We start from the raw sequence: 12838 nt of genomic DNA on the forward strand, positions 1-12838 counted from the left end.
ACCAACAAGTTCCTAACCTCCACACATTACTTTAGGAGATGCTCTTGAAACAACTGAAGCACTAATCCCTATTTTTCAATACTTTTTATGCTACAGTGACAGAGAAGCAATACTACTTACTAGACTTTTTTTTCCTCTGGATAAGAACTACAAAGGCGTTAAGAACACATTAAGAGTGGTAAGTTTGGTGCTCAAGCATGGAGAATCAGAAATAGTGGATTCTGACTGAACAGGTTGCCCTGCTTCCTACTGCTAGTTACCACAAATGAAAGAGCCATCTGTACTTCTCACAAAGACAAGCTGCCTTTAGTGCTGCAGATCATTTATCACACCAAATGTATTGCTGTATTGTGACATATTTAAGAATTCAATAAAATTGAATTCTGTTTCTGCCATCTCGACCTGTGTTTGGCAGCAGCTTTTTCCATTTAAATCACCTTGAATACTAAGGAACTCCTTGTGTACAATATGTAACATGGAAGAACTGCACTGCATTCAGTTCATCAACAGGAGCATGCTTAGGTAATTAAAGGCACTAAACTGCCTGTCTAATCAGTTACAGCACAGCTTTTATCTAAAAGTGAAGGACAACAGTTCTGGAATCTGCAAATTCATTTCTCTCATCTCTTTTCAGGCACAAAGGAACAATCTAACATGGAAACTGAGAGCAACCAGCACCTTTGGATAAGCTCACCAGCACTGCTGCTTTATACTGTTTAAAAGATCAGACCCCTCTTGTTGGGACTGTGAAGAAAACTGCTCAACTCTCCAAAATTCTCATTTTTGCTACAAAACACAGATGTTCTTGAAAGAGGTATGTGCATAGCATAGTACTGTATTATTTTGGGGAGCAAAAATCTTTGGGGTGAAACACAGGCCTGCTTCAGAAACTGCAAATATTATATTACTCAGACTCGTAGCTAGAATTATTATTCCACAAAGAGAAAGGTGAATTTTTTTAGTACGTGTTTGACTTTTGGCAGCGTTGTCCTGGAATGTAAAATGCCAAGTTGGCAGCTTTCATAAAGGGAAATTTCAGTAAGTTGGGATGGTCTCTTTGGACTCATATTTCTTGCAGTTCTTTTTCCACGTGCCCGTGTCCTGGAGTCACCAGCGACAACTCTTACCTGCAGCCTTGTTTAATTTATGTTTCCTTAACTCTTGTTCTTCAGCATTAGCATCCCTTCAGGCATTCATTGTCAAGTTCTGTCAGCACTGTCTTACCCTGAAACACGTAGCAGTCTAATGGTGGTAGGTTTTAGCACACTGAAACTCTGAAATTTTGACTGTGACACCTGGGCTGTCCAAGGCTGCAGACAGAGCAGTCCAGATTTGTCAGCAGAAACATCCCACATGCTTACCCTCGTCAGCCACAATTAGGTTTCAGTAAGGAGCACCTGGCATTAGAAAATTCCCTGACAAAGCCAGTCATATTTTACATAAATATAATTCCCTTACTGATAACAGTATCTTAAGAACAAAAACTGAATTTGGCTGCCTAAAAGACAAAAATCAATTCAGAGTTGATTTCACTTGACAGTAAAATACTTCAAGTCTTTAGGACTGGATGCTTGAGTTCAGTAGTGAGAAAACCCTTTCTGTAATGATGACTGGAGATACAGCTTGCAGCTCTGATAAATGACTTACAAGAATCAAGATTCAGTGCAGGCAACTACCTACAGTTGAACGGTGAAAGGGTGAGCAGAGCTTCTCTTCTAGTTTTACTGTGTCACTAAGGACTGCTGCGATTTAATCTCACCTCAGTGCTCGCTTGCTACCACAAATGCAGTGTTGGCTAGAAGTTTTGCTGGCTGCTGCCTGGTGAACATAATAGAGATGACAGACCAAGAGCACCTACCTTCCACTGACTGCAAAACAGAGTTGACATATTCCATGCAACAGCGCTGTGGCATTCTGTAGAAAAGCTGCTATTTTTGGATTCTCATCAACAGGGCCTTGAACGGAGAGGAAACAGCAACACAACTTGTCTATCAATCCTATGTTCACCACGTAACTGGAAACAGATGAAAAACTGTATTAAAAAATAGTCCTGTGACAGTTTTGATAACTTCACAAAGAACGAATTCCTGCTTCTCCGCTATCAAACCGTATAAAATACAGGCTGTGGTTTCTTAGAGGGTTCAATAAAGCAGTTCAAATTACAGCAGCTTCAGGTCTGGAGCTCTGTAACTATCAGTAGTTCTTGTTAAGATAACTGTCTGTTGCACGATAATTTGTATTATACTGTACAAAGAAAGATGAATGTAAGTGTTTATTTTACCATACTGCTAGAGGACAATGGAATTTTGCCATAGTTAAATGATTTATAGCAGTCTTGATAGCTCAGCAGCAGCACAATTTCTCTTTAGCATGAAGAGACAAACTTGGTAGAACACACAAGTTCAAGATGACAATGATGTTACCCAGATAACCTTTTATTGCAATACGTACATCATAACAACCACTGCACAGCTTTTTGCTTTCTTCTTCTTTTTTTTTAAACTTACGTGCAACAATTAAGAGACTAAACGAACCTGCAGGTCACAACCTTCTGCTATCAGGAAGCTTCATCAGGAACTCAACCAGGACTCGGTGCAGAGAAATCCACGCTAATGGCTCTATTTATTTTTAAGCCAAAAGGCCACCTTTTGTTTTTTATCAAACGTGAGTAGGTCATATCACCATCCTCCCTAATGCTGAAGATTCTTAGAATTTCTAAGAGCTTGGAAGCTCCTGCCAAAAATCTTACTGTTCGCCCCATATGCTAACACCAACCTCTCTGTCTTCACCATTTTCTCTCACACTTCAATCAATTCCACTTGAGCTGTGCAGACAGGTCCTTTTTTCCCCCATGTCTTTTTACTGATATCCCCTAACATCACGTACTTCCCCTTTCTACCACAAACATGCAGTTTTTCAGACTTTATCTCTTGGTTCGTTCTCCTACATCACATCATATACATCTCCTACGTTCATTTTCCTAAGTCACACCAGGTATGTTTGTGGAGACAAACTTCCAGCTTCAATCAACTCCTCGTTCTATTTCTTCAGTTTTCTTTGTACTTTCCCCTACTCGTACCAACTAGAAGAAGTCTCTTGTCAAAATCAGAAGAATTGTTATTATAATCTGTTACACAACCTGACTTAGGAAATGAAATCACTTTCAGACACCATCACCTTATTCACTGTTTTTTTACACTGATAGTCTAAGCCATACAGGTTTTACCATTATTCCATCCCCTCAGCTGTTTGGCCTGCTTGCTTGTCAAGCCCACTCAATTGGGATTGTGCTTGAGAGTGAGGCTCAAGATGGGAACACCACTGCCTGTATGTTTCTACAGCATCAAACACATCCTGACTTGACTGAAATGTGGAACACTATTAAATAATGATGACCATAGTAAAAAAAAAAACAACACTGTTTCTAGTAAATAATTAATACTGATTAGATAATTATTGTCTCAGGAGCTGTACAAATATCTACTAAAAATAACAATTTCTTCCTATGCCTTACAGTCTGATTTTGAAAAGTTAGTGACTATAAAGACTGGGGAAGATAGTCTCCACATTTCAGACAGCCTTCCTGCCCAGAGACTAGCCTCTCTTTGGGGCTAGAAGCTAGACTTCTGCCAAAGCTTAACCTGCTGACACAAAGCTTTGGGAAACAATGAAAGTACTTAAGAATAAAAATACATTGTGTATGAAGCAAGATGTCAGACTGCGATATGAAAGACTGATCTGCTGAAATGCAGCAGCAAAGAAGACATAGGGATGCACGAAAATTACTAGTTGCAAACTAATTGCTCAGGTAAGTTTGATTTGTCTGTTCTGTTTAGCAACATGAGAGGCTACCAGCATGTTTTCCTGCAGATTTTGATCTAAGCAACCCACTTGATCACACAAGCAATAAACAAGCTGTCCGGTATTAGCAGAGTAATTCCAGGAACAGAGCTGGGTGTTAGATACATCACAGTCACAGAGAAATGCTGAGTGCTGGAAATCTCTCCATGATATAGGAAGGAAGAGGAAGGAGGAGAAAATAAAGCGCAGCTAACACTGATAGATGGTTGCTCACTAAAAGGCAGAAGTATTCTGGGCAACGCTCTTCTTGTTGTTTTTTTTTCCTTACGAAGAATGTCTGACTGACATCTACAAGATGTGTTGTCACCTTCCTTTACACCCACACCTGGATACCAAAGGGGGTCAGTGGCTGCTTGTTTCAGCAGAGAAGAAATGGATGAATTTTCATTCTATTGGAAGTATTCTTTAAGGTCATCTGGAGACAATGAAAGGACACACGAAGCGCTCCCTTCCTTGAAGCGGAGCATACAGACAAGTGGAATGTCAAAGCCCTAATCTAACGTCTCCATCTCTCTCTCTTTTCACCCATGGGAGCACAGCTCCAGTAATTTGGCTCCCTTTTGACAGTGTGTAAACACCTGCTGCTTGTGCATCAGGTCTACTTTTCCCAAACAGGGAAAAAAAAATAAAAATGAAAAAGATTCCCTCTTTCTTTCCAAGTCTTCCTAAAACTCCCATTTAGTCAACTCCACAAGGACACTTGATAGAATGACCTGGAGGTTAAAGGTTCTCATTAATAATATAATTTGTCTGGTTTTGACTAGTTTGAAATGCCCACTCTCTTTTTTCCTAATTGCACTATTACCTTGTCATCGTGCCTTTCTTTCTCCATTTATTAGCAGATCCCTTAAAGTGCCTCAGGTGAAGGACCTAGCTGGATTCTCATGTATCTCTGTAGCTTAAGGGTATATCTGCGCTCGGCACAGCCAGTGTCAGATGTCTGCTCAGCACAAATATCAATAAGCAGACCTCCCACCCTCCCATTCCTAAATGAGAAGAATACAACATCCTGAAATTTCACACTCTTTCAAAACCTGTTTGGGGAGAAGGTGGGTTACATGAGAACAATCCAGTTTTAGAGGTCACCCGTACCTATGGCAACTATTTGTTTTGCCTTCCTTCTCCAGCCATCTGACTTTGTGTCCATCAACATCGTATCAGACTTTGAGAAGTGAAGATGTGAAGATTCTCACTGTGCCACAGTTTCAGTAACATACTGTCAGCATGGGATGAAGATGTACTGATGACTATTTAAATCATCTACTAGCAAAACCGCACACCTTTAGCAAACAATTTAGTTTTGAATAACGTGTTTCTTACTTAATTTACTTTAAAGAGATTACTGAAGAGCAGAAGGATTCCTTCTTTAGCTTAATAAAATAATAACAGAGCCTAAAACACAGAACCACAGATTTGATTGAAACAGAAAAAGAATGGACCTATTGGGTTAACCATGACACGCACATACATGCTGCACATGAGTTATCAGAATAACTATTAGCACTGAGAATTTAAGGGAATTTAGGATACATTACATGCCACAACAAAAAAGTCCAAGTCTATAAAGATGTATTTCAAAATAACTTTAGAAAAAAATCTATGTATAGGAATCTCTGGTTGCAGAATGGTACTGACTGTCAGTTGATGGAATGTGATGCCACATGTAGTCATTCAGTTGGGGTTAAAAATAAATCAGCTGGCTAATCATACAGCTTCAGAGTATCTGCAATCATGTTTACCCATCAACATGTTAAGGTAGTATATGAGATTTCAGAAATGAAATGCAATCCATTGGTGTAAAATCATCAAGTATAAAGAAGTGAAAACTTTCTTGGTGTTCAGATTTGTGAAAAGCATCAGCTACATCCTCTAAATACATTTACTCAAAATGCTTATGAAAGAAGATGAAATTTCTCATTAAACAGAATAGATTGACACTATGTTAGAGAGATATGAGAGGAAATAATTACAAATCTCACCGAATCACACAAAAGCTGACAAACTGTTTTAAGGGTTACTGACTGCAGCGAGACAGAATTCATGAGAATAAGCATCCCGAGGCATGTGCAAAACCCCCCGTGCAACCTGGGAGAAAGGAATGCTGGTTTGCTCACACGCTGAGCTCGTACATGTTTTTCTTCTTGTAAATACTGTGCTGTTATGAGGAGTTACACGATGACACTTCTCAGTTTCAAAAAACTCCCGCTTTGTTGATAAGCAGGGAAATTCATACAGAATGGGATGAAATCCATTGTTTTGTTTTCTTACTGTCAATTTTATACTCTAGAAGTATTACCTTTCAAGATAAGGTAATTTTCTCGCTCATTTTTTCTGCAGTACTTCAAGACTATGACACCTGAAAACTTCCCAGACACGAAGGATTTTGTTTTTTGAACACCCCTGTACTCTGAGGAGCTGGTATTAGCCACAGTTTCCTTGACAGAAACAGAAGCACGGACACATAAATCCACATATGCCTTATTTTGTGTATTTGATCTGAGAGACCTATGATCTTGTTTCAACAGTATTTGGCATTGCATAACACGTTATATACTCTAAAGTAAAGCTCCCACTGACTTGCTGTTCAGTGTGCTCAGCACTGTTGTAAATCAAACCCAGCTTTCAAGCTAGGATTCAAATTAATGACCACATATAAGAAGTCCAAATGATTTCGTGTAGCATTGCCCAGGAATGCTATGTCACAGCAAGGACTACAATCCCTTTCACAAACTCAGCTTTCTGATGGTCAAACAGAAGCCTATGCTCTTCTTTCTACTGCTGCTGTCCTGTCTGCTAGGTACCTTCCCATGTTTACAACAAAAATGCAGTGGTTTTAAAATCGGCCTCCTTCATTACAAAGAGCGTTTCTCCTCCTCAGGAGAACAGAACAAAACCAAAAGGGAAAGCTGTGTTCTCAGAACTAGCTGAGAAGTAGCACCCAAAGTCTTGTCTCAGCCGCACTACTCATCTAATGAAAGATATTTTCCTCTACCTGAAGAGCCTGGGGGAAATTCCTTTTCAAATCAGGCAGACCATGACTGTAACACGTCAGAATCTTCTGGAAAGTAGGCTGTTATCTTTTATGAATGTTTCACTTCCAGATTTTAACACATCAAACTGGTTAGTTACCATAGGGAAGCATAGCCACAGCTCAGTTTCAAGTCACTTTACCCAAGAGCTAGAATGTTTCAAGCAAAAATGACTAAAGCAATGTCTTTTCCTTTACCTTATTAATAGAACTTTATGGAGTTATTTTGATCAAAACTTAAAGCATATACTTAGAAAGGAAAATTGCTATTGAATTACAGCTACATTATAAGAGTGGAAGACAAATTATTGGGTAAACTTTACAAGAAGTATTTATTGTATAGAAAATTAAGTGAATGCATGCATGGTATTCAGGATCACAAAGGCCATAATGCAGGTGGTATAGAGAATGGTGAGAAAATGTGGAAAGAAGGAAGCTGACTCCAGAGTAATTAGGGGAAGAAATTGACAGAAAGGTCATAAAAAAGGGTGCAGAAACCTAGATTATGAGAATGTTACATAAGGCATACAGCAATTAAAAATGTTAGGATCAAAAAAGGTCTATGGGGAACACTGAAGAGTGCAGACAGTATGGAAGACTAACACTGGGGCTTGTTATAAGTGACTAATTATTTGGATGAAAGTATCCAATTAAGGCAGTATTTCCTACAAGGACTAATTGAAAACATCATATGGACAAGCCATATAGATGCACAAAGCCACTGTAAATAAAAATAAATCTATAAAAGATTGCTCAAAAAACAAAAGCAATTTACCTTCCACAGATAGAGAGTAATGCAGAGGCAGATAAACACAGAAACATATTTCCTCCTCTGAACCAGTGCCGAGAGTCCAAAATTGAAAAGTATTTGGTTTTCTGCATTTGTCTCTGCATTTTTCTTGAAAAACCTTTTCTACTGAGAATAGAGCACTTCAGTAGACTTCTGACTACACATGCATACTACTTTTACTACAGTAAGAGCTAAAGAAGTTTGTTCCTTGCTTAACTCAAAGTATTTTTCTTTCTCTGTAACAAAGAAGGATTAAAGACATTTCAAGATTTTTTTTTTAAACCTGATCAAGTCTTGGATTCTGCTGCTGAAGGCTTCCACTTGTGAGGATTTGCTTTTCACTTCCTGTATTATCTTCAGTGCTGTAGAGTGGCTGTTTCCATCTGGGAAGCCAGAGATTAGACATCTGAAAATGATGGCTGTTATCCTCAGAAGCCCCGTTGTTAGATCTTCAAACACCTGCTTATTTGCACTCCTTCCTGAAGTAGCATTATGGTCATCTGGAACATTTACCTAAATCAAGAGGAAAGAAAAAAAAAAGAAAACATCCGTAATTCAGTAAGAATTGTAGAGAAGCACTTAGAAAGCCATGTATGAGTACAGTAAAATACAATAGCAAAGTTTAGCAGTGCTGAGAAACATTCAAATATTGCAGGTACAAGAAAGGGTCTATACACTCCTATACAGATATCATCATATAAAACAATAAATCAAGTCAAAACTGAAACGTCCAAGGTTTTTCCAACCTTGGTGGTTCTATGATATGACCTTAACTACGTCCAAACAGATGAATTATGGTGGTTCCACATCACAGGTGAACAAAACTCCTGCCATTCTCTTCCAGCAAGTATCAAAACTTCTAGCATTTTAGTATTAATTAATATCCCCACATAGCTAAGTATTTCAAAGGCAGAAGTACTCTTCAAAGGCAAGATGACTTTTACAGCAAGTCTACAAGTGTTCCCAGTTTTCCCTCACTTCTCTCACCCCTCACTTCTCAAAACAAAATAGATTTGAGGCAATTTACCCATTCCATAAACTCAAAAGAGTTCCAGGTTCTTTACAAATTCAATGTAGTTAGAAGCAGAAATTTTTGCCAGTGAGGGCAGGAAGGAAAGACAAAATCTTTGGAAAATGATTATAGTTACAAAAGAAATAAAACTAAAGTAGTATCCTGGGAAGAGAGAAAAATTTGCACACGTTCCAGGCATAACCTGACATAACAGGAACATCAAAAAGGATGACATGGAGCAATACACTTCTAGAAGACACAATGGGCTGTGGGAATTGCTTTCCACCCACAAATCTCAAGCGAGGAGGCACAGACCATGCTCAAGTGCTTCTATGAATACCATCACGTTTCAATCAAGGATAGGAGGAAAAACACCCCATAAAACGTCCTGAAGAGCTCCACATAGAACTCTTCACACCTGATGGCCACGGCCCCGTCAGTCAGCTGTCATCACCTGTGAAACTCAACGTGCGGTCCTCACTGACCTCAGAGGAACAGAATCCTGTTTTTCTAAATGATGAATTAACAAAATACAGCCCACTCCCAGCATGTAAAGATTAAGACATTCTGCTGTGCTAGGGAGAAACCTCTGACCAGCACAGGACGGGCACGGGGAAGCCAAGAAGATGTACAGGCAGAGCTGGAAGACGGGGCTCCGAGCTGCAGTCACTGTGTTTAGCACTGCTGGACTTCTGTGAAGGCATTTCTACAAGTCAGCTTGTAGGTTGCAGAACTTGTGAGTTGTGGATGCCCCATCCCTGGAGGCATTCAAGACAAGGCTGGATGTGGCTCTGGGCAGCCTGCTCTAGTGGTTGGTGACTCTACCTGCAGCAGGGGGGTTGAAATGAGATGATCTTTGAGGTCCATTTCAACACAGGCAACTCTATGATTCTATGAACTTGAGGCTGTCAACACTGTAACCTGTAATTAATATTGGCTGAAATTTTATTCTCATTCCAGGTTAAAATCATTTACAGCCTGTACAAAAGCAAGTGAGGTCACAGTAAATTGCTTCTCCCTGTATAGGTATCAGGAGGGATTTGGTAACACTTGGTGACAAAGAACAACATGAACATTTTTTCATTATTCATTAGCTCCGAGCCTTGTGCTGGTACTTAAAACTCACTGCAATAGCCTGTTTCTGGTGGTGAGCCAAGAGAGCAAGTGAGAAGCCTTCAGCTGCTTATTCAAGTTCAATAGGAAAAATAATATTATGTTGCTTCAGTAACTTCTGCTGACTAAAACAATTCAGGCCTAATGATTCTAATTGCCTGTTGAATAGATGGATTAAGCTTTGTTATGTATAAATTAATTTAAATATGTCAACTTTGTACTATGAACATCAGGTTTTAAAACAGGGCTAACGAATGCTACTCGGTGCTTATTCACCTAGGATGAAAAAAGAAAAAGATATATAATCTCTCACTTAAAAGATTTAACAATATATTGGAGTAAAGCCTTCCAGCTGCTGTTATGAATAGTACTATAAACAGATGTCTATTTTTTCTTCTTGCTAAATATATATACTTTGAACATACAGTTCTCGTATATATATGTATGGAGTCCTTCATTATACATTCCATGTCTCAATATAAAACCATTCTTACTAACGTGAAGAATAAATACATCTGACACTCTTAATACAATCCAACATTTCTTGCAGAGCTGATTCTTTACATTCCATTTTTTGGGGAAAAATGTATAGGTGGATTAACACAAAGTGAGAACAAATGTGGTTTTTACCCAGTCTACGTCAGAGAGGAGACAAAGGGAAATACTGTTTTTAAGAAAATGGGTAAATTTGAACTTTGTTCCTATTTTTTTTCCTATTTTTTTTCCTTTTTTTCCCTTTCATATGAAATCACTGAGTGACAAAAGATCAACTCTTTAATTTAGAAGTAATTAATTGAATAGTGTGAAAGCGTGTTAAGATTTATGTACAACATTAACTGGGATGCTTGCAAAAGTGATGTACTGCTGCATGCTGATCATTGTATCAATTAAGGGGGTAGGAGATCTTAAGATTTAATGGTATAATTGTGAAACCTTTCAAGCTTTGCTTTCTGTGTTTGATTACAACAAAAATTAATTATGATTATAAAAACTATTGTTAGTTGAGCATAGGGTTTGGATAAGCTAGTTTAAAAAAAAAAAAACACCCTATTTTTATTTGTAAGGTCTAAGAGGTGTAACAGTTCCACTGACAAAAATCTACAAGTAACATTACCTATCTAAAGTGACTTGTCAAGTGATTGGTATAATGCATTTTTTAATCACAAAGGAAAAACAGGAAAAATGCGTTCAGTTATCTGGCAGATCCAACATCTCATCACTGTTTTCATGTTTGTGATGACTGCTGTTGCCAGAAGTAATCAAGACTATTACTTGCTTTAAAGCAGCTCTTGAACCAAGATGTCTAACAACCAGATCTGCAGCTCCGGCAGTCTCCATGAAAGCAACTCAGTAGAGAATTCCCCTTGTGTAAGGGAATCCCTTGCTTGTATAGAGCTGCTGTAAGCTCTTCAGCTGTGCCCAGCATCTAGGACTTAATCCTGCAAGATGCTGAACAACATGGCCCCAGTCCAGTAAAGCACTTAGGCACACATTCAATATAGCAGAAAATGCTGCTCCGTTCTGACTCATGCCACTGCAAGTACCCCCCTATATCAATGCACATTTTTTGTGCTAACAAAAATATACAGTTTCCAGTTAGCAACGTAGAGCTATCACTGAAAACTCATTTATGCTTTTCTTTTTCTCGTAAAAAAGTGCAATCCTTCACAGCCACGAGTCGCCTCAAACACCGAGCTGTTAAACCTAAATGGAAAGATCTTCCAGTGCCTTTTAAAACAATCCACTTTCTAGTCATCATCGGGCTCACCACTAAAACACTCTGGAAGATATATGCTTTCAAAACAGTATGGGATGTTGGATTTTCAGTGTAACGGTGAAGTAAAGAAAGGGAAACAATTTGGGAAGGTATAATGCAATGTGTGTAATTATTTCTTCTACCTGAGCCCTATTTTCAACATGTGCTACAAGACTCGTGTACTTGCTTCCCAACTGAAGCAAATGAACAGAAACCAAACTTTTGTTCTTTTCAGAGTTACATGATTAAAAGGACAGAGTTGTTGCTCTTTTTTGCATTGCCAGCATTGTCTGGATTGCTTTAGAAACAGCCCAACATGCAGAGCTGACATCCAGCTGAGGCGCTTTTTTGACGACCTCGATACTGCTAGGTGCTGGTCCCTGAATCTCCAACAGAGGGAGAAGAAGATTTCTCAATCCCTTAGTGATCTGGCAGCTAGAAACCCTCCACACAGACAAAGAGAACTGTCAGTACCACTGTGACCAAGCGCTGCAGAAACAGAATGGAATTTCACAATAGACCAGAAGGGTCGAGCAGCACATGTCAGTGCCTGGGAGCTCCCAATTCTAGACACAGTCAGAGCAGAAGAACACGAAGGCACCTTGTTTGCTGCAGAATACAAGAGGGAAACGTGCAAATGAAGAAATAAAGCAATATAACTACATTATCTATATATACATATAGATAAACAATCAATAACAACAATAAAAAACATCTCCATTTCCTCTTTACTATAAAATTGTATTACACTTTAAGTGGTAAAAATGAATATGCTAGGATGGGAAAGATCTAAATCTTCTAAGCAGTTTTACTGGCGAAGACACTCTTAAATCTTCTGGACATTTCCCTTTGATCTGTTTGAGAGCACAACTAGCAAACAAACAAGTCAAGCTCTCACGGATCATCAGGAAATCATGGAAGTACAGGTATCTGAAAGAGACAAAACCCCAAACTGTTTACTAAGCAATCATTTACAAATGTATGTATATACAGTTTATACAGGTGGCTTTTCCAGTTAGCTGTGTGGAAAAGAACTTGACATCTGTCACTTGACCAGTAAAAAAAAAACAAAATAAGAAGCTAACCGTACACATCTACAGCTCCACATAACTACTTGTCTCTTGTCAGAGTACAGCCTTCAAAAATACACTATTAGAAAAGGTTTTTGCTATTTTGCAGCTATCATCTAGGTTCAGGAGACAAGGAAGAGCGGAAATAGAGAAATGAAGAAGAGAAATGAAGTTACTTCTTGACTACAAATGCAGATGGAAAGGTCTG

The 12838-nt window shown here is 38.7% G+C and overlaps 1 protein-coding gene across 1 annotated transcript in view; it reads right to left on the reverse strand.

The window, feature by feature from the left end:
* Positions 1-12838, reverse strand: part of SCAPER (S-phase cyclin A associated protein in the ER) — a 141276-nt gene that overhangs the window by 28638 nt on the left and 99800 nt on the right. The window contains exons 26-27 of the mRNA XM_065733596.1: positions 7963-8192; positions 1859-2014 (exon numbers count right to left, since the gene is read on the reverse strand). Of these exons, the coding sequence (XP_065589668.1) occupies positions 1859-2014; positions 7963-8192 (386 nt within the window). The remainder of the gene's footprint in view (positions 1-1858; positions 2015-7962; positions 8193-12838) is intronic.

This window comes from Cyrtonyx montezumae, unplaced genomic scaffold (genome assembly GCF_038088225.1).
Source record: "Cyrtonyx montezumae isolate F1298 unplaced genomic scaffold, pur_monq_1.0 scaffold_17, whole genome shotgun sequence".
NCBI lineage: Eukaryota > Metazoa > Chordata > Aves > Galliformes > Odontophoridae > Cyrtonyx > Cyrtonyx montezumae.